The sequence below is a fragment of the Scophthalmus maximus genome, chromosome 7 (assembly GCF_022379125.1).
Source record: "Scophthalmus maximus strain ysfricsl-2021 chromosome 7, ASM2237912v1, whole genome shotgun sequence".
Lineage (NCBI taxonomy): Eukaryota > Metazoa > Chordata > Actinopteri > Pleuronectiformes > Scophthalmidae > Scophthalmus > Scophthalmus maximus.
In genome coordinates this window covers 17,871,744-17,897,678 of record NC_061521.1, presented here as the reverse complement: position 1 = coordinate 17,897,678, position 25,935 = coordinate 17,871,744, and the positions used below count along the sequence as shown (strand labels likewise).

Sequence of the window (25,935 nt, the reverse complement as noted above, 5' to 3'; positions counted from 1 at the left end):
GAGAGAGGGAGAAGAGAGACGGGATGTGAGAGGAACAGTAAGACGGGTGAAAGGTTGAAACAAAGATGACTCAGTGGGTCAGAGACTGCAGTAACAGTTTGATGGCACAGGCAACGGCATGAACGACTTGCATAGCAATACAGGGAGCATTACAGTGCCAAAGCCAGACTGCAGCAGGAGAGTAAACTGAGGGGGATTGGTAAATGGCGAAAGGGGTGGAAGTTAAACCGTGAATATATGTACTGCTGTCTCTTGGATACTATGGAAAGCCATTACACACTCAATGAACAGTAACTGCAATTTTTAATTCTCACTCACTCCATAAACACACTGTTGATGTGGGGATGAGTCACTGTCGTCTATCAAAAACACAACTGGGATTGTTGTGTTACATTATGTGTGCGTTTGTGTGTGTGTGTGTATGTGTGTGTGTGTGTCAGCGCACATGCAAAACGGATGGTTAGTTCCTCTGTTAAGTGGACAGAGCAACTCTTTTGCAATAATGTCATGACAAAACAACATGCAAAACTAACCTGTAGCATTATACAATTATCTAAAGAGTGTCTGTGTTTCTACACGTGTGTGCTGTTTGTGTGCATGTGCGTTAGATATGTGCATGCAGACTGTGCGGCACACATGCTCATGCATCTTTGAAACCGAGGCAGGTTTCACAGAGACAGACTGCCATCGGCTTATCTTATGTAATATTCCTTTGCCAGTTCTTCTGATAAAAATTACTTAAAAGGTGCCGAGTGGGATTTGACTGGCACCACATTAAGTCCAGTAGGAGGAGTGAGGTAGTCTCCCACCTACTCTTATATAAGAATAGACTGTGGGAATAGAAACACTGATCACAGTGCGAGACGCTGAGGACAAAGAAGAGGACATGAGGCAAGTGGAGTCTGAGGATGGAGAGAAATGTGGGGTGTGCGGGTTATTTGTTTTTATTTCTATCATTAATTAGCTTATCGCAGTCTGCGGAGAGAGACATGAATGGCCGGGACGTATCATGGGATTGCCGCACCAGATCTAATTCACTCTGTCTGTAAAAACAGACACTAAGTTATAAACTAAGTTGTATAAATGCTTTCATCGTCTATTCCAAAACCTCAAATCATTATTGGACAAATTACTTGCACTGACAAAATTTAACATACACATATTCTGTTTTTGGCTATAAAATGCACAGCATGTTCAATAATTCATATGTATACACCCTGTTCCCTAAATCAACATTTAGTTAGCAGAGTGGCCTTCAACCTCTGTACAGTTGTCATTTCACAATATGTCAAAGTCAGGCTGTCAGGTTCAGCACTACTTTTCCAACCTTTGGAACAACTCTCATGACTTTTGATATTTCCGTCTTTAAACCTAAAAAAATGCAACCCTGTGGGACTTTTTCCTCCCCCCAAAAACGGAAGTGGCTGCCACCAAGTTAATGTCTACTTTGAAAAAAAGATGTTGTTCATCGAACATGTTGTCAACATTTCCACAATTTTTTTCCTTTGACTAAAATACTTGTTGACCACAGGGGAAGCGGTTAAACTGATTATGACTGCTGATACAGTATGAATCGAGCCATTCTATGAGAGCCTGCCTGAAGCTCTTCGGTTAATTTGGGCCTCTGGCATGAAGGGGCCGTTAAAAAGAATAGTTTCCTTTCTCACAATTTCGAAAACACAGCTCAGGCTCTGTGAGCTCAAAGACAAAACTTCCGCATCACTGAAACTGAGGGATATATTACAGTTTACCAAGTCATTCATATCTGATTGATTAAGTCATCTCAAAGACATCTAAGAGATGTTATTGAGGGTGAATACAATGTCCTGTTTGAATATACATGAACTCATGTTGGTTGAAGCATCATCTCTGGATTACTGGGATGAAGTCTCCCAATGGCTGTACAGAATCGGAATATCCCACCGTTGCCGGTTGCAATTCATCAGAATGTACAGTAGTTCACTATGTGCTGTGCTGCTCTGACTGGATGAGTGAGGCTTTAGCGTCGCTTCACTGATGCATTTAAACACCTCAGTGAGCGTGAATTTACAGACATTCATGAGCGCTTTATGGTGGCCCTGAGGGTCAAAACACAACAACATTTGAAAAAAACACAGCAGCACTTCAACACACCCTTTCGGAAAACACATTTCAGACTTTACAACGGGTGGGACAACACTTGTAGTCTGTGAGTTGAGTTTGTGAAGTTAACACCTTGTTGAAATCACTTGTGTGGCTAACTGGACCTCTGCTACGAAGCACGATTTGTGGTTAGTTTTGATCTGCATAACATATATTGTTCATCAGATGAAAAAAAGCAAAAAATACTCACTTAATTCATTAAACTCCCTGCGCTTATTTACAGTATATCCTTTGCCTGATTAAAAAAAAAAAGAAATCAGAAATTGTTTCCAATGTTTCTTTTCTATTCTAGTTCTGTGATCGTATTGTTTAAATTTAATTTTGTTGAATATCACTTTTGTCTTTCGCTATAACCAAATTTACTGACAGGCATCAGCGTTTCTTATAATATCATATTAAGTAATTCATTCATGGTGCTGACTATGCTCCTTGTTATTAATGTCTCTGCCTCTTTCACAGGGCTAAGTCGTAGCCAGGTGGAAAATCTAGAGTTAACTGAGACAGTTGATAATGAATTTCGGAATAGAGGTTATCCAGGAAGACCAATGTGAGGCTCAGTGAAGCCAGATATTTATTTTTTTTAAAGAAAGAGAAAAAAAGATATCCTGGGTATGTTGAACTTGCTTTGAATAACAGGCCTCAGCTCTATGCAGCTCTGATAAGATAAGACCCTCTGATGTCACTTGTTAAAGCGTAGCCCCCACGTCACTGAATCCTAATGCTTTTAAGCCATGGCACATTCAAATGTCATGATTTGTTGAGAGCATATTGAGAATTTAATCATATGAAAGTCTTCTGTTAAAATATTCACTTCATTCAAACTCAGTTTAGGATTTTACTTAAGGAACAGAAAAAGGAAATGATAATGAACACGTCACTCCTCTTTGCATGATCTGAAATGTGTTTTGTGAAATGTTCTTGTTTTTTTCCCTGAAATAAATGCGTTTTCTGAAATGTTGTGCACACACGCAAACACACGCACACACGCAAACATACACACACACACACACACACACACACACACACACACACACGCACGCACACAAAACAATCTTTGACCTCTGCCCTCACTTTACATCACAAGTGTAGGTTCCTTTTTTCATTTCACTTGCTGCTTTTGGGAACATGTCACATGTGTGTTGTAAATGAAGAGTGCATGATGGGGACTCACTCTTTCTCTCTGTGTGTGTGTGTGTGTGTGTGTGTGTGTGTGTGAGTCAGAAAGTGAGGGAGTGTGTGAGAGAGAGAGGGGAGAGAGAGGGACAGGACAGCACGTGCCAGGCAGGGCTGAGCCATTAGCAGGCCACTTGAGATGGTTATGTAACAGCATTGTGGCTGCTGCAGTACCTGCTGGGCCTGTAGTCGCCATCATAATTTCCCACACAAACACCCAACACACCCACATGCACAACACACCGACAGAACAGTGTAACATAATCCTACTCTTTTGCATGGCACCACATCAGTCTGTGCTACCCAACCAGATGCACTCATTACGAGAGTCTGTGTGTGTGTGTGTGTGGTCATCAAGTCTGAGCTCTTTTCCGACTAGGGGAGGGCAGAGGTTTACTCAGTCCTGGACTTCACATTGAGTCGCTGCCCCCCACAACTGTGGTGCAGTAGTCCTTAGAATAAAGATGGCGTTTTACAAGTCAAGTGCAAACTGACACTTTCTACCAACACACTGAGGCGAACCTGACTCCGGTCTGCGGTGTGGAGAGGACAACTGAAGCAGGCTGCTGCAGAGATCAACATCATGAACTCCTCTACTGTATAATTCATCTGTTTTTCCATTGCTACGGTCTTGCTTTCAGGAGCAAGTCAGTATAACACTTAATCATCTACTGTCAACTTTTACGTGACGCCTCCTCTGATTTTCTCAGTCCCAATTAGTTGGGACAAAGAATTTTAAGTCATTTATTTTGCTCTTCATTTTACAGGTCACAGGTAAGACCCTTAAAGCTTAAGTTTTTATAAAACACATACACAAAATTGTGAAGACACAAAATTATTTGAGCTAGAGTCTGTTTCCTTCCTGTGTTTCTCTTCTGCAGCAGGTTAGCAGGTGTTAATATGAAGTCCTGACTCATGATCGCCTCATCACACAGCAATACTTTGGCCTGGCATCAGAGGACTGACCTGGAGGAAGACCTGCTGATGCATATTAACTCGATGTCTGTCACTTGTTTGTTATGCAAATTGTTCATAATAACGCGGCCATTCTTATGCCAATCACGGATGAATGTTAATCACAAAATGTGCCACTGTGCTCCGGGGCTTCATATGAATCTATTAACCTGATGGCAACACCTTTATGTGCCCTTACATCCTTCAACTTCTGGTCTGTGTGTCACGGCAGCAAGTTGGTGCATTGATGATAATGGACCTGGACTGGGTTTAATTACTATTTAGCCACACTGAGCCCCAGCAGGTTAGGAGCATAGTGAAGCTCAGCACAGTGAAGACTAGTCACAGAGAGCCATCTCTCTCTCTCTCTCTCTCTCTCTCTTTCTCTCTGCCTCTCTCTCTCCGGCAGTGAGGGGGAAGGAGAATAAATTGGGATGCTTGGCACAGGCCTAGAGGCTCAGTCTCATTTTTCGATCGCTTGTCTGCTGTGGAGGCGCACGCTCCTCTAGCACACTGTGGAATTCTGCTCACTGAGGAAGGCTGCACAACTTTCAGACTCTAAGACATCTGTATGCTGTCTGGTGCAGCTCACCAGCAAAATATGAATTAGGATGTGAAATTGTTTGTCCATATGTTCCATATGGAATGATGAACAAAATCCTTCGGGCTTGTGCAATCTTAACAATACGGTGCAGTCTCAAATTCCTAAATCATTGCACTTTTGTATATATTGCCAAACTGACGCTACAGAGGTTTGATGATAAAGCAGATTGTGCAAGGCAACAATTAAGGTGATTAAAACTGCATTGTAAGGGTATGGCGTGTCTACATGTATGTTTGTCTACTGACCGAGATCATCAGAGCCACGTAGCTCTCAGGACCGGTGTACTCGGTTGGATCCTTCACCCTCACCAGAACCAGGAAGTAGAGGTAGTGCCACATGTTGTGCTCAGATTTGATGTGCTCCTCAAAGGACACCGTCTTGTTGTCAAACTTGTCCCTTTCCAAACCTGCAAAACACCACCGCCGTTTGTTTATACACCGTTGCGTCATTTGCACACAATATTGGATGAACCACACAACTGCACTCACCACAGATGAAACAGGTGGTTTTCAGGATCTCTTCCTTCCTTTGTTTCTCACTCCTCAAGTCAGCAAAGGTGTCGATGATAACACCAAAGATGAGGTTGAGGACGATGATGATGACGACGAAGAAGAACAGAAGGTCGTAGACTACTCGGGCGGCAAATAGAGGCTCCTGGATGTTGTGGTTACAGGTAAAATATGGGGGGGGGGGGGGGGGGGGGGGGGGGGCATTATGTTCATATACAGATTCATAATTTTAATTTGGGTTATCACTTGAGAAGGTTCACATGCTCTAAAGTTCAGAAAACGCATCAGTTTTTCTCATAATGTCCATTCCTGCTTTTCGGCCTCTGTCTGAAACGCTTGGTTTAGGCTCCTGTCTCTTTAAGGCCCTCCCCTCCCAATGAAGCCCACTCTCTGTTGTGATTGGTCAACCGTTTCCAGCACATGTATGAAGTGTTGTCCTCCGCTCTCACTTTACCTGGCTTTGTTTGGGGGAGTGGACTAGCCGCTAGGCGAGCATAAAACCTATATAACACACTAGAGGAAAGGGAAAAACTGAAAAAGCATAATATGTCTCCTTTTTTACCCCCACACTTTCTTTATTAAATTTTGCAGGGACACAGAAATGACATTCAGATCCATGCATATAATATGTCTCCTTTAAGTATATTAAGTATAGAAGTAAAAATAATTCTATAATAAGCTAACACACCAATTCATTTGTTCCTTCTGAGGTTCTCTTACCTCTTTGGAGGGTCTCCTCAGAATGTCTCCCACACCTCCTCCATTACGTAGTCCCTGATTTAACACTGTGATTATACACATGAGCAGAGTGTCGCACACCCGCTCTATCCCATCATCATCATCTATAACAACAGAGACACACACACACAGAACATGTGGGTGGTGACAAAAAATTCACCGCCAAAAGTCATAACATAGAAAGAGCGAAAGAGAAAATGCATCATACAAGTACTGGCAGCTTAATATATAAATGTGTGTTACAGCTAAAGGACGTACTGTGATAAAATCTGTATCCAACTACTAATGGCACTCAAGAGTGCATACCTCTGCCAAGGCCAAACATTTTTTCCCCACCACACCAGGATTATTATGTGAATCGGCACCAAATTGTACAAACTTCACCACAAATATGACTGACATTTTTTTTTAATATATTTTTTTATTATCTCACAACGTTGAAGAAAGTGATGAAGACAATTACTGGATCCACTCATTATACTAAATCTGCACTTATATTTAATGGTGTTTTCCTTCCATCCCTTCACCAAGATTGGTGCAAATTGGTTTAATACTTCTTGTGTAAACCTACTAACAAACAAACAGAAACGGGAGAAAACATATCGTTCTTAGCCGAGGTAATAAGCCAAAAATTACACAAGATTGAGCTGACACAAATGAACACACCGTACATCTGGACACCTTATTCTTTTCTTAACAGCAACATCTTTTTTTTCATCATCTTGTCCTCCTTCTCTATGACTCTTGTAATCACAATTTCTGATAGAGTTTTCCAAATTATTACAATGATAACTGAAATTGATCAAATTAAATTAAAGTGAATGGAAGATCTCAGTTCAACTTCAGAAAAAAACAAACTCTCCATTATTCATAAACAGTCTGACCCCAATTTTTTTTTTAGAACTAACTGATAATAAAGCACCTTGTCAAAAGAACAGCTGGTGATGGTGTACCTAAAGATCAAACCTCCTCAAATGTGAGAGTAAAACAGGAAAAAAGAGAGTTACAGCGCTAAAATCTAAAATATCATTATTATTATTATTCATATCACATATGGAATGTATATATAAAGTGCTGCGGAGAGGAAACGGCATGTGCAGCGTAAATGCTCAGGAGACAGAGGAAGTGAAGGATGTGAATGGGATCACGTGCGTGTCCCTGTAGTGCAGGTGATCCATGGAGACGCAGGAGAACAAATAGGGGTGTGAGTCACCCACTCTGCCTCATCAGGTTTCTCTCTGTGCATGTCTCTCAGTGTGTATGTGTGAAATAGTGTATGACAGTGTGTGTGAGTGTGTGTGTTTGTGTGTGAGTAACCTTTCAGGAACTGACTACAGCCTGAAAGGTCACATACACACCCACAAATTTCAAAATCTTAATTTTAGTTCCACTCAACAGTGATTTTCATGTCGGTTAAAATAAAATCAAAACATAAAATAGAAATTAAAAATAAAAATAAAATTGAAAATTTGTTTAGTTTAAACATAAAACTTACCAGGAGCAGATTTGGGTGTTGAGAGGGGGCAGCTATCTTTTATACATGTTTCAGCAACTCCACTGTTACTCAGTAAGTCCCCTTTTCCTACATAGAAAACGCATTTAAAAAAAGAAAATAAATTTATGTAGACGGGATTAATGATAAAAGCACTGAGAATTTACGAATGAGATGATTAAATTGTGCCCCAGCATTAAAACTCCTTCCTGATTATTTCTCATCAGCAGCAGTAAAATCAGCCAGAGGGATATAGACAGACATTATGTAAACTGAGGCAGCAGCTGCTGAGTGGGCGGTGAAGTGTTGCTGGAAAAAACCTGAACAAATCATTTGCACACCGTCAGAGCGGCAGAGGAGCTGTACTTGAATGAGATCAGCTCATGCAGATGGGCAGAAGGAGAAGTGTGCACATGGGCCCATGGGTCACCAAACGGGCCATTGCTCCTTGATGGGCTGGAGGTCAGAGGGCAGGGCAGGGAATCCAGAGGCAGAGGAGGAAGACAAAGAAGAAGAAGAGGGAGGGAGGGCTGAGGCGGGGTGCAGGGGTCGTCGGGGTCGCAGGCCCAAGGCAGCAGCAGTGTGGACAGGGTGCTCCTCAGTTTTGATGGAGCTCTAGTTTTTGTCTCAGCTCAGCCCTCAGCTAACAGACAGGCGTGAGCCAAGCTGGTTACATAACCCACCACTGCTCTGCTCAGCAAAACACAGGATGGCGCGGCCACCAGGTTATGCAACAGGTGCACATGTGCTGGTAGGTTGTCAGCAGTCCGTCGGAACACTGTACCAGAGCTCATTAACGCACCCACACACTCCATAGTGTTTTCAAAACATGTGTCTGAGTATGTGCATATATACAGTAGGGGTGTGACGATCCTGCAATCAGGACCAAAATCATGATACACACGTCCACAATCTCACATTGTGCTGCCAGATGATGGAACCATGATAACAAAACAAAAATGTAGGTGTGAACTGGATCAACAGTGGGACAAAAGTTGACGTTGAGTTTAAACCAAAAGGGCAAATGAAAAAATTCTGTCTGCAAGGGATTCATTCTGAGCCAAGACTCCTCATTATAGGCCCTATAGTGCCAAAGTTACAGTCCAAAATAAAAAAGTTTGATATATTTTAAGCCACAAAAGTCCTTGTCTGCCAGTATGTATCAGTTAACTACAGTTTTGCCAAAAGTTTAAAACCCAATTCAATAATAAGATGCAAAATCGCTGAGCTATTGATTATGATTGATTTAGAGCAGAAAAAGAACGTAAGCAATATGCAGATATTTTTGAAAGGACTGTAAAAGACTGAAGGTTTAATAATAAATAGGCCAATAACAGATTATAGGAAAAGGGTCCAGACCTGGTGCAGGAAGGCGGTCCACCTCCATGCGGAAGTCATCCTTGAGAAACAGGAAGCCGATGATGGAGAAGAAGTAGACGAGGAAGATGGCCAGAACCGCTGTCAGAATAATGGAGCGGCCATTCCTCGTTACACTTTTTATCACATTGAGCAGCGTCTCCTCCCGGATAACCAGGTCAAATAGCTGTGGATGATGATCAACATCAGTGAGTCATCGGCAAAATTGATTTCAACTGTTCTTCAGCGTCTTTGTCGCTAAAGTGCTGCGCTGATCAATCGGCCTCAATGTAATGGATGTGAAACGAGTCCGAAGAGTCTTACCAAAAAGCTGTAGAAGAACTCGTGCACAAAGAGGCCCAGGACGCAGATGATAGCGTAGCTCAAATGGTAAATGAAGAGCATGTCCATAACAACTGCTTTGTAGCCTCGAGTGAACGTCCCCTGGTTGCCAACAAAACTAACAAGAAACACTAGCTTGTTGAACAGCTGAAAGAGAAGAAAATCGGGTTATGGCATAAATAAAAGAAGTAAACTTTAATGTATAAAGAAGCAATAAAGAAAATACATATCTTTCTTTATCACTGCATCAAATCTTCCTTTACTCACATTGACAGCACCCAGCAACAACAGAGCAGGTCCGAGGCCCATTGTGTAGATGGCACGTAGAATGAGGGAGACCAGGAAGAACAGGATGCCCCAGGGCTTGGGTAAGACAGGAAGTAACGCAGTGAACACCCCCAGAGCCACCCATAGTGAGATGTTCCAAAATGAGGACAATGTGCCTGGACAGAGGAGAAACAATTATTATAGAAGGAGTTATAAGTGTATTATGCCCGGAGCAACATTTGTGGACATTTGCATTCTCACATTCAAACCATTCTGGAAAAGTTGTGATTGGGCCTTATGTCCAATACAATAAAGATTCGTTCTTGTTAAATAATGACTCTATAGGTAAATTAAAGGTGTTTTTCTATTAAAAAGGTTGTATTTTTGGTTTAATATATAATCTATAGCGATTATGATGCAGAACGAAGCACATCGTTTTGTCTCCACATGGATGTCCTGATTAGTAGATGGTAAAATAACTTTAATAACTTTTCATTTTAATGGGGCCGCTAAGAGGTTTTGGTGGAGTGTTGACGAGGCTAACCCCAAATCTGATCTATGTCCATCTGTCCGTTTGGAAAAAATACAAATTAAAAATACAAATGGGTTTGAGACAGTAGACTCCAGATTTATCTTGATTGGAAGCTACAGCTCTAGTGTGAACAGCACCCAGAGGCCAGACTAGCATCAGCCTCACCACATGACCAGGAGATGCTTGACCCGTGCTCATATCTGACAACCCAGTCTCAACCTAACACATTACAGAGATCATTTGTAGTAGTGAAAAAAAGAAGAAAATCAGTTCTCACCTTCATCTCCGTCATCCCCAAATGGGTAGAATACCGCCACAGCGATGTTGAGCAAGCAGGCCAGGTAGAAGGAGATGCTCCCCCAGAGAGAGATTTGGCGTGAGAACCAAAACAGAGCTTTATTTTCTGCACAAACAAAACAGCAAGCTAACGGTAAGTACAGGGACACACACTCAGCACACACAAACACACAAAATCACTGCAAGCCCATCAATTTATTCAGAGTATAACCATAACCAGACACTCTGGATGATAATCATTATTTCCCGTCCTGCAGCCTGCTTCTGCTGCCCTGCCACCATCATTATTTTCCAAGCACTGGATTCAGAAAATAAAGACTTACTGCGAATCTTCTTCTGCCACCTCATCTCATTGTAGAGGTTGTCAAACTGTTGGAAGAAGTCGTTAACCTTGCTGCCCTGGTCGTCTCTTTCGGTGGTAGTGAACACGCGCATCTTGGACTCCTCGGTAAGGTACTCGCAGATGTTCGGGACTGGGAACACTATCTGCTCCATGCTGCGGTCATGGCGCACAATCTGGAAAATAGATGTGCCGTATATCCTCATTACACGTAACAGTGAATTGTACTGTATAGGTTGTCGAGACAGAGAGGATAAATGGGCAAAGGGGCGACGGGGTTTACCTCTATCTGAGCTGTGTGGTTGGCATAGTAATGAAGAGCATCGTCCTTCTCACTGTCGGGGTCTACCCCTGACGCCTGCGCCCACCCTGAACCTGGTCTAAGGCTTTGCTGCAAGATCTTGCTGTGCCTGGCAAGCTAGGATCCAAAAAGAAAAACACCATTTTAATTTCAACAAGAGCGTACAAGGACCTTTTAAACACAAGGAAAAAAAACAGTCCATAATTGGCTAAAGCTCACAATAGCCTATAAATTAGAATAATTTTATTGTGATTAACCCTCACCCTGCTTTTACATTTTCATACCCTGAGGATTCAAAAACAAATCAACAGTGGAACAGTCAAAAAAATGATTTCCTTGACATGATGAAACTCGTCTGGTTGTTTTGGACAAAAGTATCCTGTCTGACACACTGGCTCTGAGGGAGAAGTGAAAACCCGCTAGACTCTGCTTGCCCTCTCCAAATTACATCAACTGTAGAGAAAGGCAAGAGATACACACAGCGATGCAAACACGCTCACGAAAGAACTACTCTCTCAGCAGCTGAAAACCCCCCGTCTCATTTCTTTACTGTTGGTACCCTGGTAAACCAGATCTGCCTCAGTGAAGACATGTAGGCAGCCAACCTCTGCGCAGAACCAGTGTCATGTCCTGAAAACTAATTTAAGCAAACTGGCAGAGCGGTTTATTCACAGATGAGCAGTCTTCCATCATTTAGCACAGATAACACACTCTAATAGGAACTTACACACGTACGCACTCCTACACACACACACACACACACACACACACACACACACACACACACACACACACACACACACACACACACACACACACACACACACACACACACACACACACACACACACACACACACACACACACACACACACACACACACACACACACACACACACACACACACACGTGCCAGCTCCTGCAGCAGAAGGGCCCTGAGGTGACCAGAAGTTTAGACAGACAGAGAGGAAATGCTGCAGTGGCTCAGTCACAGACTAGAACAGGATCATGCTCTTTCATTACCTGGTGGGCCAGGATGTAAATGTTGTGACCGACGTCTCTGGGCTTGATCTGGTCTCCAACACTGTCCCCGTCCTCCTCACTCTCCAGACCCTGCGTGTAGGCTTCCTTCATCACATCCACCTGGACAATGACAATTATGCAAAGTCACTGTTCCTCATGGTGCATTCAGTCTGATGTAGATGTAAACACACACACTCACTCACTCACTCACTCACTCACTCACTCACTCACTCACTCACTCACTCACTCACTCACCAGTTCGTTGGGTCTCATCTTGTAAAGAATCTTCTCCGAGTTCTCACTGTCATGGCGACTCTCCATGATGGCCAGGAGGAGCTTGGAGGCATTGTTCTACAACGAAAAGGCTTCGGTAATGAGCTCAGACAAGATCACCAAAGATTCAGGAATTAATGATTAATCAATGATTGATGCAATTATTTGCAAAATCAGCCAATCGGCCCCTTTTCCTAACCCTAACCCTAAAACCAAACTCTGCAACCAAACTGTTATAACATTAGGTGTAGTCAACCAATAGGACATCAGAAGGAAAAAATAGAAAGTGCAACAATAAAAATTAGGCTTGAGAATCAGAATCATGATGAGAAAAACTTTATTGATCCCCGGGGTTCAATGTGCTCTTTTAAACTGCTCTTTTAAACAATGTAGGTTTGGTTAAACTGCCTCTGTTTATCTTGTTCCCAGTCTCTTGAGTCCTAAAAGGCAAATCATAAGTAACGCTACAGTATAGCAGTGGCTGCTAATGGCTACTCTTACCTTGAGCTCCAGCACCAGGTCCAGGCGATGCTTACCCAGGGGATTGATGGAGTTGACGATCAGCGCAATAATGATGTCAATGCCATTTGACTCATGCTTGGCTATACAGGTCTGTAAAATTAAGATGGGTACAGTTAAAATCAAAGCATAAACACAAAAAGATAACCAAAAAAGGATATGTCTGTGCTTGAAAGTCATACATAACGTCTAACCTTGTTGACTGGCCTCCAAACTAAGCCCATTGTTTACCCTCAACTAACTAGTCCTACCTGGTTTTCATGGCAGGGTCCCTGGCAGTACTCCGTGATGGTCTCCAGGGTTTGGCGAACCAGATCCACATTACTCTCATTTATATAAAGACCCAGCAGGCCGAGACCCCCTGTGGTGCTTCCACAAATACAATCCAGGAACTGAAGAGTTTCACACACCAGATTGTAGTTAGTCTTGTTGTTCTGGTTACGCAGAAAGTTCTGGATTCGGAGTAGAAAAACAACAGTCAATCAATCAATCCATCAATCAATTGACAGTAGTCGATCTTAAAGGTTGTCACTCTCGATCACAGAAAAGGTGCCAGTACCTGCAGGCCGGAATTGTGGTTCTCACAGAGAAGCTGCAGGTAACGTAGGATGGGTTTCATAATGGTGATGGCAGGGCTCATCTGAGTCTCTTCTAAAGGCTCCTCGGCCCCGACCATCTCACTGTTTTGGCCAAGGCTCTCGAGGTCGGGATCCAGCTCCTTTCTGAAGGCACAGAAGGCCTTTGAGGTCACCGAGGAAGCCTCCTTCAGCTGTCCCCGCATGTCCTCCCTCATATGAAGGCTTGAGTCTTTCCCTACAGTGCAGCATCCAGGGAGAAATAAAGAGGCGAGTCAATGACTTGATAACTGGATAGCACATTTGGCAGAACATGGGTCGCAGTTGATGAGGTTAAGTTCGCCTGAAACATTGCAGAACCATTTTGCAAGAAATGATGCACCTGCAATGAGACATTCTAGACATATGTAGAAAAATTTAATTCAGAGACCCCACCTGGACAAGTGGGCCAATATTGAGTGCGGTTCTGTGGCACGAAAGCATTCAATCTTGATACAATGGTCTTTTGATAGGCTTGTGATGTGGGCCGTCACATGGCCTCTGACATGTGACTGCAGGAGTTGTGAACAACAGTCTCCACAGAGGTCAGCAGAGCAACAAAGATCATTTTGGATTTATCCGCCGCTATTGTTCGAAGTCAAGGCCGAGCTGAACAAGACCACACATGCTGCATAAGCAGTAAGATTTCCACGTTTATATTTGAGCTGTGTTTGTTGCTTTTCGCTCACCCCTGTTTCTATGGAAATGCTTGGCAGTGCTCTGGACACGACCTCAATGACTCAGTGTTTCACTTTTGAAAAGCTCATCTACCTTTCACCTTATTATTCAGTGAGTTCACTTTAAATCAACCTTATGGACTTAATTTCAGGTTGACAAGAGGTTTGGTGCACGTTCCTGACATGTGGACGAGGTGACAAACACACCCAAACAACCACAAAGTGCATCGTTAGTTGACTGTACCTTTTTTGATCCTGATTCCACTGATGTCAGTGTCATCGTCCCTTTTTCTGGAGCTGAGCTCAAACATGTTGACGGACACGGTGGCTCGGATCTCTTGCTGGGCCAGACGCATGCGATCGTAGAAAACCTTGAAGAACCGCTCAGACTTCTTCTGCTTGTACAGTTGGGCGTAGAAGGAGTTCTGGGTGGGAAGCAGTGGTGATGACTATTAATCCTCTGAATCTGAATCTGTGATTACTGGCGAATGTGTTCGGGGTTTAGCTGTAGAGAAATTAAGGATTTGGCCGTCGGCGTCTCCCACCTGTATCTGTGTGTTTCCACCCTGGAGAAGGGCAATGCCAAGCAGGATGCTCTCTTCGAACACCCGGTCATTCTTAGTGTTGACGATGAGGTCAATCACCAGCTCTGATGCCCCCACGTTGTCCAAGAGACACTGGATCTCCACAATATTGCTGCCTGGCTTGTCAGAGTCCAGCATGGGAGAACCGCCTGCAGAGATTAAATATCAACTTTTGACATAATTGTGCTCTTACAGAAATACCAGCAAACATTACTGATATTTTTTCAATTATAATATCTACTTTCAAAAGCTGTTTGGACAGAAATACTGTATATATTTGTGAAATGCTTTGAATCTTGCTAGGGTGATTCATAAAGTCTGTCACTCAGCAGCCTCTCCTAAGAGGCAGAGTTCTGTCGTGTTAGCTGCTGGGGTTTCTCCTGCAGTAGGAAGTTATTGCAGTTTGTCTACTCTACTGGGTTTATTTGGGGTCCTCAGTACCTCCGGATGACGGCTTGACAAAGCCGCCAGAAGAGCTGTTTCCGATCCCAAGCTCCGACTTGGCGTGAAGCTTTTGATTTCCAAAGTATCGTGTGAGGAGAATCTTCCTTAACTCGTTTCCCTGTCGAGACAGAAATCATAAAGTTAAATCTGTATCACAGTCTGAGAAGATAACAAGCCTCAATCTAGGAAATTCATATTTTAACCACATTTGAAATAGTAGAATTTTGTGAGACATAACCATAAAGCTAATTATAAAAAAGATTTAAAGATCAAAAAAATAAAAAGCAGTTATATTTAGGTTTGTTATAATTAGCGCTTTCAGGTAATTGCACAACCTGAAAACGACATGTTCTATGGCCATCATGTTATTAAAACATATCAGTTTATGAAATTTAATTAGGGGCAGCTTCACCATCACTGATTTCTGTGATAGTGGACACAGAAGAGAGATGGAAATTAACTGTGTGCGATGTTTTATGTATATGCATGGAACACTGAATCACAGAACTAGTGAGCTTCAACTACACATATTTTCAGGGACAAGAGTTTCTATCTCTTGCAAACATTTCTGTGCATCTCTCGTGACATTTGACGCAGATGAGCAGAAATGAGATGAGATGGTTGAGGGAGAAAATCTCCCTACGACGGTTGTGTAATCGAGGTGCGAGAGTGATTGACAGATGGGCGACTCGTATTGTGCTTGTCACCACCTATTTTTGTTGTACAACAAGCGAAGAGCAATGGATGGAAGATGACAGGATGGCATATAGAGAAGGTAAGGACGCTAAGGGTGGTCTGCATCAGTTTCTACGGCAACCTGACAACTCAAAATGGCCTTGTCATTATTGATCAACAGAGTAGCCCGATGGATGAATAGATGGATAAACAGACTGAATGAAGGGTGGAGCTGAACGATGAACAGACCATAGGGAGCCACCTTGGGTTTCCACGGTAACGTTTTAGTGGGACAAGATGTTTCCCTGAGATGCTGCACAGGTGGTGGAAAGGAAAACACAAACTGAAAAACGTAAAAAGCCTGAGGTGTCGAAGCAACTCATTGATAATTTTTTAGGCTGTATAAGTCATGAAGCAAATTAGTGTTGAAATTATTAGTCCGCTGCTCAGAGAGTGAAAGGCTACCTGAGGACATCTTGTAAGTTGTACGTATTTCTTTAAAGATTAATCAGAAAATCAATGGTCAGATTTTTTTTAATCGATAATAAAAGCAATCTGTTGTTCCTCTTGGTTATGCCAATTTCCTTAATAAGAGATTATTTGCTGTTGAAGCTGACACATACTGCCAATTGGTATTCAGCTCAACACAACTCATTTGTGTAGCTGCTTTTTTAGTAGCTGCTTCTTGCAATACATTTCGGCTGCTTCGCAAACATTCTTAAAACTGTAATGCAGCACAGGAAAAAGTCTCTTAGAGTAGAAACTGAATTATCAAAGATAAAATGGTCACTATTGATGGTATACGACAACAAATCCAAACTGCACACTTCAAAACAGACCATCGATAATTTGACAGTGAGACGCCAAATAAGGCGCCTTCATGCCTCGCCATGAAGGCCACGCCAGGCAAAGCCCGGCTGGAGATCCTCAAACTAAGTGCAGCGACGGGCAAAGATGTAGAGGAGCAGTTGTAGCTGATGCTCCCTGTGTCAGTAAACACTCCATCTCATCTGCAGTCAGCAGAGACGCTTGTCTGCCTGCACTGTCTGGCTGAGCTGTCTCCCGAACACATACACAGACACGCACGCACGCACTCACTGCAAATACAATCTCAGCGCTACAGTCTATGAGGCAGTGCATCCCAATGCACTCTTTAACCGATTGCATATTGAAACATAATAACTTAACGTTTCCCCCTTTTCTGACAGAGGACGTGTTGGTTTTTGTAAGACGCATTACACCAAATGTCAGAGACATTCTGGTGGGGGGACGTTGAAAGTGGTGACATGATTTTGCTGGTGTTCACCTCCCTTCAGGGGCGATGCAGTCTGCTGGCAATGTCTGCAGAGTGAGAGGAGAGTAGAGGAGAAGAGAGGGGAGGCAGAATGGCTGTAGAGGAGAGTCATCCGAGCCTGACTCATCTGCTTGCTGCTGCATTGACAAGAAAAACTCCAGTCAGGTGATGTAAGAGCCACGAGAAAGGAAGAGCGATAGAAATAGAGGCAGAAGAACTGACAGAAGTAAGAGGAGGAGGAGGGGGAGGAGGGGGAGGAGGTGGTGAGGGAGAGGAGGAAAGGAACAAACAAAAAACCCAGCGGGGGACAGACAGTCGTGGTGTTTTAAAATGTGCCCCGGCACGCCACACTGCGGCTCTGTGTGTCCGAGCTAGAGATGAGCTGCCGATCCCCACCTCCGGTATCATCGCGCCCCCTCTTCTCCCCTCCCCTTCTCCATCCCCCTCGCAGCTCTGCTGTCTGCGGATCTCTCCGACTCCGGAGAGATGCATGGGGAAAAAGACAAAGACACAGTCTGCCCTCAGCTTCTTCAGGTGGTCTGGAAACTCATGCAGGCAGCAACACAGACACAGACAGTGCCAGGAATAGGAAAGGGAGGGGGGGGGCGAGCCGCTGGGGTCAGACAAGGTCGATTATAGCAGGGAATGAAGCTGCAGAGGAGGAGGAGGAGGAGGAGGAGAATGCTACCCAGACAACACTCGAATCGGCGGGGCAAATGGTTTTTCTTCTGTGTCACCTTCTCCCACAACAGAAACATGAGAGCACTCTGGGTGTGTGTCTATTGTAAACAGCGTGGAACGCTGATTGAGAACAGCACAAGTCGTTTGCCCGCAGCCCGTGTGAGGACTGAGCAACATCCGACAACTTCACCATCATGAAGCAGCATTTGGATCCCAGCACAAACTTCAGTACAGTACGTTGCTCAGTGTTCAAAGATTCATCCTGACACTCGGCCTTCGGATGGTAATTCAGACCTGATGCTATAACTCAGTTTGAAACTCAATGTGATCTTGTGCAGTTGTCTCTAAGGAGTTAGTGCGCTTGGAACTGGAGGGACAATGAACAGCGTGAAGTAGGAGCCTCCTGTAATATAATATATATCAGTTTCAATGTTTGCAAGTTTTTTTTTCATGAACAATGAAAAAAACAATCACACCTACACAGTCACACTATCCTGCGGCTTCGGGGCAAACACTATGGGAATATGAGGAGAGAGATGACACTGGGGTCACAACATTTGCAACGTTTTTCTAAAAAACTATATTTCACCACTGGTGGTATAAAAAGTGCTTTGAAACCATACTTAGACATTCATACTTGGAGATAAAATGCTTGATTTTACACGTCAATACTTTCCAAATCATTTGTCAGATGAGTTTCTAAGACTAGGAGAATCTGGTATTAATCTTAGAGAAATGTGAGGAAAAACTTCTGAGAGAGAAGTAATTTTAGGTCATAAACAGGTGATCATTTGAATAACTTCTGTAAAGAACTTAAGCCATTTAAAATAAATCTAATTGAACGTGGGGTGGTGGTGTCTTTGACTCATGACAGCCCTGCATACAGAGTAAACAGGAGTTGGCGTTACACGCTGCTGTTGCTTATTACTGAGTGAATTATTGCCAAGGCCCTTTGATGGTGGGTTGTGCTGAGCTGTGTTAGGTGATCCTGTTCAAATGAAGTTAGTCTGAACTACTCTCGTTACACCTCTGCTCTTTTCCATCTCAACTCTCTTCCCTTCTGTAGCACATGAAATGTTTCCAGACCGATGGTCGCAGCTCTGCAGCTCTTCAGCTCTGCAGCTCTGTAGCTCTGCACACAGGGCCAGTCGGACGTCTACGGTCAGGTACATGCAGCCGATGAAATTCTGCAAGCGACACACGTACGCATCATGTGCCACCATTTACACAGCTTTCGGGACGCAATTCCACAGCACATGAAATGCTTTTACCCAACGAGCAAGCACACCAGCAAAACAAATTAGGCCCACAATTGCTAGAACTGATTCAGAGATAATACAAGAACAGCAGGGTCAAGACGCATCCAGCAAAAGGCCAAGTGTCAGCTGGCAGACTCACTGTGGAAGCGTGCTTAACACCGTTAAGTGTTGGTTAGGAAGACTGTGATGTTGAAGATCGCTTGGCCGACAACAGGGGCCGACTGAAACGGTAATTAAGGCTGGGAATTTGCCTCAATCCCTGGAAAACCCTGTCCACGCAAACCGCCAGACTGCTGTTACAACCGTCCATTTGTGAAAAGAAGCAGGTAGATGTTTGCCATGTATGCCTGATGACAAGAGATGTGATGACATACATTTTTGACACTGCGGCAAACGATCCATCAACTTATTCCTGCTTTTGTCATCGTCACTGAAGTTGTCTATTAAGCACAGGCCAAAACAGTAGGTAAAAGTAAGATTGGTTCCTTTTGTGTGTCTCACTGTGCAGATAAGCTTTAATGGAGGTGTGATCACTATTGTCATTGAGTAACTACATGCAGAATGACACAATAGTCTTATAATTAATACCTACAACGCTGGTGCATCAGTTACTGACATTGGGCAACGGAGACATTCATGACACTAACTGAAAGAGACTTTTTGATATTTGCTTAATAGCACAACAAACCACAACTTCTGAAAAGGTCAACAAAGATTTAACAGTATGAACTTTAGCACATTTTTGACTTACTTTGGGGTCATTCTATTGTGTTCAAGGTATTTCTATTATTTTTGTACAACAGCTCTCTGTAGTAGCAAAACTAAAAGCCACAAGCAATCGGTGCAAACAAGTTGCAATTCATATAATTCATCCTGTCGACGGTCATGTGCCTCCCTGAGCACAAGTGATCTACCTCACACGCAATCAGATTCAAATAACAGGCTATGGACTGTGTCGAAACACTGTTCACAGTGACAATTAATCTCATTCATAGTCGCCCTTAATTTTTTATAAGTGTTTCTTCTCCCCAAAGACATTTCCTTCCTCCGCAGCGCAAAAGAAAAAGTTCAGCCAGCAAAATGCCCCCGGTCTGAGGGCGTTTCTACACAGACGTCCTGCGCCTCAGTCAGAGAAGACCAGAGAGATAAACAACATGGGCTAATCCCTCATCGCTATGGCAACCAAAACATAATACTCAACCAACAGACACTGGACTGGAGGATCGAGAAAAGTGAGGGTGAGAGGAAGGGGGGGGGGGAAAGTCTAATGACTAATAGATTTCCCAACTCAGATTGTTATTATTCTTTGTTTTTTAGTTTAATAAGTTCACAAACTCCAAAGGCATTCAGGTCGCACTTTTTGATTTTTTGTTAATTAAGACGAGACCTTCAGCGGCAGCCAAAGGCCAAACCATACGAGGTATCCATGAACGCAGATCGCTCCCTCCCTGCCTGCCTGCTTGACCCCGCTCCCTGTGGATGAACCTAAGCCATGTTCCACTACTCCCATCAACAGACAGATAATCAGGGAAAACCCAGCAGGATGAGCTCACACAGGGACAGCCAGCGTGGCACTGCATGCCTGGGAGTGTGTGGGTGAGTGTGTGTCTAAGACAGGATTTCCGTCTACATGCGTGCATGTGATGCACTGAGCATCGCAGAGGGCGGTAATCTGTAAATCTGCTTTGCCTTGGGCAGGTGGTGTGAAACTTGGCAGGCGAGACAGAAAAAAAGAGGGAGAGAGGGACGGGAAGAGAAAGACGGACAGAGACAGTGTGTGAATGACAGCGGCGAGTGTTAGAGAGAGGGAGGAAAGAGAGAGTGTGCGTGATTTATATTACATAACTGGCTTTTTAGGCCTCTGTAAAAAAGATGACAGGATTACATGTGCACAGACAAGACAGCACATTAAACATTACCAGGGGGAAAAAATTTAGACAAGATAAGGATGAGATAATGATATTTTTCTTCTCGTCAACAAATCCCAAAACCGACAATGAACTGATCCTACTAACAAGCAAGGCTTTTTTATATCTTATTCCTCTGTACCAGAAAAAAAACAAACATTAAAAACACATAAATGAGCAACACGGCCGCACATGCTGACATGTTCCTTCATCAGAATGAGTGTGGGCACTGTGGTTTATTTTGAGTCAGTCCTACCTAGACAGTCTGTTATTTACTGCTGTAAATAATTTCTAGTATCATATGTGTATTATTCAGCATGAAAATAGTCCCCAACAAATGCCACATTTACTCTGTTTCCAAAATCTACAGTGCCCGGCTGTTTTAGAAAATGACTTAATTTTAAAAAAAATGTTTACGTCTTCTACAGAAACAATCGGCTTTGTGGGTGAGTGCCCGAGTCTGTGTGGGGATGTCAGAAATGCCCCTGCTCATATCTGGACATGAACATGTGTCCTGAGTGATCCGATCACAGGCTGGACGTCACTTCCCACCTGGTTCATGCGTCTCCACGTGTGTCTCGTGGGATCAGTTGTGATTGGATCTCACTTCCCTGCTCTTATAGACTTAAACTTCACATCATTGTTGTTTGCAAAGATAGCATTCTTCTTTTTTTTTCTATTTGAAATATAAAAAAAGATGAAACATTAACATGTGGCTGTAATATCTTTTATATATTGTGGCAGATTGCCACAAATATAAATCAGAGAAGAGTACAAATGTTTTGGGTTCATTATGAAACTGTAGAGGGACAGAAGATGTCAGCTGAGTAGACGGTCTGAGGTTTTTTCATTGTTGACAATAGGAAAAGTATAGAATAGAGTGCAACAGAGTGCAAAGTGCATGAGATCACTAATTTCTAAAAAAAATGTCTACCATGGCAATTTATGCAAATATCCTCACATGAAATATTTGGATACAGTCTCAGAATAATTATGCATCAAACATTTCCCCCCCCCCCCAAAAGACTTGACTCCCCAAGACATCTTCAGGGCAAGTGGGAGCACAAACATTAAAGCTTCCCCTTATCTGACAGTCAAAAACAGTAAAGTGCAGAAATAAGAGCCAACCCATCTCACACAGTGACGGCTGCGGATCTTGTCCTCACTATCTGACCGAGGCAAACAGATAGCAGGGCTTGGGTGGGACAGGGGTCGGAGAGAAAATAATGCAGGCAGGCAGACAAAATGCGATAGACTGAGACAAAGCATGAGGTTGGGGGGGAGAGAGAGGCTGCGAGCGGACAGATGAGTGAGAGTAAGGAGGGAAGGAGGGAGGGAGGGAGGGAGGGAGGCAGGCGGTGAGAACGTGATGGTCCACGTGACGCTGGCTCAGCCACTGCAGGCTGTTACGTAAGCGCACCCCCTGCCCTGTCTCCTCATGGACTGAGCAGACTCTGCTTCTCTCCAATCCCTCACCCTGCATCCGCTGCCCACTTTTTTTTTTTTCTTCCGCTCACATGGCTCCTCACATGGCGCCCCTCACTTACTCCCTCCCTCCCCTTCCCTCCATCTCCCTCCCTCACTCTCCTCCACCCACCAATTGCACCCCAGGGGAGCCACCAACCTCTGCTGCCTATGCTGTCACTCTGTCTCTCTCTCTCTCTCCCTCGGTTTTTGTCTGTCTGCCTCTCCCTCTCTCATTATTTCCATCAACCGTTCTCTCTCTCTCACACTCTCTCTCTTTCTCTCTCGCTCTCAGTGAGGCTGCAGCTCCACGCTCAGGGCTACAGGGATATGACAAAGAGAAGGCTACAAATACATGCTCGAGAGCACTCACACACACCTACACAAACTGACATTTCACATATCGTTACCGCACTGTCTGGCTTCTCGGAGGCGCCGAGCACTTTTAAGAGAGTGGCTGTTTTTCCACTTTGAATTCCTCTGATCTTCTTCCAAACAACTGTTGAATAATTTGCCATTTGGAAAAAAGAAGAAGAAGAAGAAGAAGAAGAGAAAACAGCACCAAGGCTGTCTGACACAAACATGGGAAACAAAACTCTGACTCCTCAAGCAGCTGCAAGTGACACCAGCAAGCATGTGCCATGGTCTTGACAGTACTACTAATGCAATCGCACCAACTGAGAGGGTTGGGGCACATTCGTTCATTCTCCTTAAATCGGAGATGCAACAAAAACAGCCCAAAATAATCATATCTGCATGAAATCCCACATGGTCGGAGGTCAGTAACACATGCTTCCTCACAGTTTGCTTCGACTTTAAAGACAATAAAATGAGCTCCACCGATTCTTCGGATCTGTTCTCTTCTCACTAAGACTTTCTTATGAAAACTGATGTATTGACTTGAGTTGAGTGAATTGCACGACGTCAACTCCAAAGGTGATTACAGACATGACTTTCTTTATACTTTTATCCGTCACCTTCCACCCCCTTGGTGCAAAACCAACATACACACACGTGCGCACACAACCACCACCATCAGTCTCCTCTGCCAACTTTTTGTCATTAACTTTCCACGGTCTGTGGCTGAGAGGGGGTGCAGCAGGGGATGGGCTCCTGCACCCCAAACTCGCTGCAGTATTGATTTGCTTGTTCAGTGCTTGCCCTCCCCCCCGCCCTCCTCACTCCCCCTCCTCCTTCCCCTTACTTCCTCCCACCTATTCTCCCTCAGAGTGTGAGTGTGTCCTCAGATGCCTCCCTGCCTTATGTAACACAGCAAGGCCCACAGCATACTGATGAAGGGGAGTCTGGGCTCTGGGCCGACAGACCTGCGAGAAAAACAAGGACTACACTGCCCTGCTGATGGGCAGAGCACAGCGCCGCCGCATTATGAAGACGGGGCTAAATCCACAACAATCTTTTCATTGATTTCACCTAATCCTGAAATTGAACTCCTAAAAGTGACACTTTATTTAATAAAAAACATATTTAAGTGACAACCCCCCCCCCCCCTGCAGGGTCGGGTACTCACAGCCTCCTGAAAGCACTCCTTCTTGTCCAGCATCTCTCTGAGTGTCTGCAGGATCTTGATGCACAGCTTTTCCTCTTTGTCCATGAGCTTCTTGGTGTGTTTGATCAGCCTGGCAGAGTGACAAGAAGTGCTCCATCAATTACCATGGTGTCTGTCCTGCTAATGCAGTCGCTGACTCAATTCAAGTGAAAAACAAAGCCATATTTTATTTAGCACCACAGGTTAAATCTCCTTTCCTGTTCTCAGGGAGGTCAGACGGCTGCAGCAGAGTAACAGCACCCCTGGAGGTTTGCTCATGTATCAAACCATTTTTTATGATATATCTAATATGTTAGTTTGAGAAGTTCACTGATGCATTGGATTTCAATTTTTCTTTACATATTTACAGTTGGGTAATTTTAAGCTAAATGTTGTTCAATTATATACTAAAATATGTCTTCAGCATGGTTCTTCACTTTTCCAAAGCAAAAAAAAGTACTTGTAGTTAGTAATTCATTTGTGAGAAATGAATCGTAGTTCTTTGAAATGCCAATCTTTAACAAAGTAGATGTTGAATATTAGCAATAAATTAAAAAAATAAAATAAACAGCTGTTGACAATTTCTGTCAAAAATCTTAACTTATCAAACCTCAAATCGCTACGTCAGACATGCTGCTATTCTTCCCCGTAGCCCGACTAACATTTTCAAATGTGGCCAACGGGGCAACAAAAAAAACTTCCATACGCATATTATAGAGACTCACTTGGACATGAAAGCTCCGCTCTCGCAGCGTAACCGAGCAGCCTCTGGAAACAGCAGCTCAGGGCTGTGGAGAACATCCACCAGCACAGAAAACTCTGCCTGAACCTTTGGGCTGAACTGCTCCTCCAGACAGGACACAACCACCTGCGCACGCACACAAACACACAAACACAACAATCCAATGTTTTCCCGGAGAAATCGACACTGCTGAAGAGAATGCATAAAGCCCTCATGAAGTCAACTCATGTTCATGTCAAGTCTGAGATGTGTGACGCGGGGCTCTAGACTCTTGTGCTCGTCTTGGTCTGTGCACCTGCAGCTTCTCGATGATGTTCTTGTAATCAGGGGTGCCCAGCGGCTCCTTGCGTGGTCGCGTGCGGGCAGAGGTCCTCCAGTCCTTGGCTGCCCGCTGCACCATGTTGCTGTGGACCTTGAGAGACAAAGTGTTGACCTGACTGTCCAGGTCCACCGGGATGGCTATGGCCCGTGCTTTAGCTGTGGAAGGGGTTAAGTGTCAGCGTGAGATTATTTTTCCTACTCGGACAGAAAAACATCGCTCAGGCACACCAACCCTGTCCAGCTCATTGTTACACTGTGACATGAATATGTGAAGTAAAATCTCTGAATAAATGTTGGTACAAAACCAGCACATGTAATACGTGTACATCTTATCAATGTTCTTTTAGTAATATAGTTTAAGAGTATGTAAATGACTGTTTCTCCACCAAGGCTGCAGAGCAGAGTAGCTACACTCACCCACATCGGCCAGTGTTTTGATACAGCTCTCGATGTTCCCCTTCTGAGCCGAGTTGATCCAGGTGCAGTTGTAGATCCTGAAAGACGACTGGAGCAGCTTGATGAAGATAGACTGGTTTGTCTGCAAAAAGAGAGGTGAGAGCAGGGGATACTGTTTTTTATGAAGGACATGAGAAAAGAGAAAGTCCCAAAAAATCCTGATGGGGACATTTTTGTTTCTAATCGGAGACTTTTACACAGACGTCTGCATTAAACATCTCAAGCAGCTGCTCTAGGTATATTGAAAAGCATCAGAGGGGCGGTGCAAACCCTGTGCACGCATTGTACATAGGCTACAATATATACACTATACTGTATATACTACATTTGTCTTGCCACAGTTTCATAATGATATAAAAAAGGGTAATCGTTCAGTGAAGGAGGCAGTCTGCTGTCAAATAGTTTTACT

At 43.7% G+C, this 25,935-nt stretch overlaps 1 protein-coding gene across 3 annotated transcripts in view; it reads right to left on the bottom strand.

Annotated features, from left to right (window-relative positions):
• itpr2 (inositol 1,4,5-trisphosphate receptor, type 2) overlaps positions 1 to 25,935 on the bottom strand; it is a 50,052-nt gene that overhangs the window by 3,352 nt on the left and 20,765 nt on the right. For all 3 annotated transcript variants that reach the window (XM_035643631.2, XM_035643630.2, XM_035643632.2), the window contains 22 exons: positions 25,488 to 25,608; positions 25,045 to 25,226; positions 24,733 to 24,875; positions 23,990 to 24,098; positions 15,179 to 15,299; positions 14,699 to 14,886; positions 14,398 to 14,578; positions 13,422 to 13,675; positions 13,114 to 13,314; positions 12,845 to 12,955; positions 12,326 to 12,421; positions 12,071 to 12,190; positions 11,030 to 11,164; positions 10,730 to 10,922; positions 10,387 to 10,512; positions 9,578 to 9,753; positions 9,293 to 9,457; positions 8,972 to 9,155; positions 7,616 to 7,702; positions 6,103 to 6,224; positions 5,362 to 5,527; positions 5,119 to 5,279 (listed from right to left, as the gene is read on the bottom strand). In XM_035643631.2, coding sequence (XP_035499524.2) covers positions 5,119 to 5,279; positions 5,362 to 5,527; positions 6,103 to 6,224; positions 7,616 to 7,702; positions 8,972 to 9,155; positions 9,293 to 9,457; positions 9,578 to 9,753; positions 10,387 to 10,512; positions 10,730 to 10,922; positions 11,030 to 11,164; positions 12,071 to 12,190; positions 12,326 to 12,421; positions 12,845 to 12,955; positions 13,114 to 13,314; positions 13,422 to 13,675; positions 14,398 to 14,578; positions 14,699 to 14,886; positions 15,179 to 15,299; positions 23,990 to 24,098; positions 24,733 to 24,875; positions 25,045 to 25,226; positions 25,488 to 25,608 — 3,342 coding nt within the window. The remainder of the gene's footprint in view (positions 1 to 5,118; positions 5,280 to 5,361; positions 5,528 to 6,102; positions 6,225 to 7,615; positions 7,703 to 8,971; positions 9,156 to 9,292; positions 9,458 to 9,577; positions 9,754 to 10,386; positions 10,513 to 10,729; positions 10,923 to 11,029; positions 11,165 to 12,070; positions 12,191 to 12,325; positions 12,422 to 12,844; positions 12,956 to 13,113; positions 13,315 to 13,421; positions 13,676 to 14,397; positions 14,579 to 14,698; positions 14,887 to 15,178; positions 15,300 to 23,989; positions 24,099 to 24,732; positions 24,876 to 25,044; positions 25,227 to 25,487; positions 25,609 to 25,935) is intronic.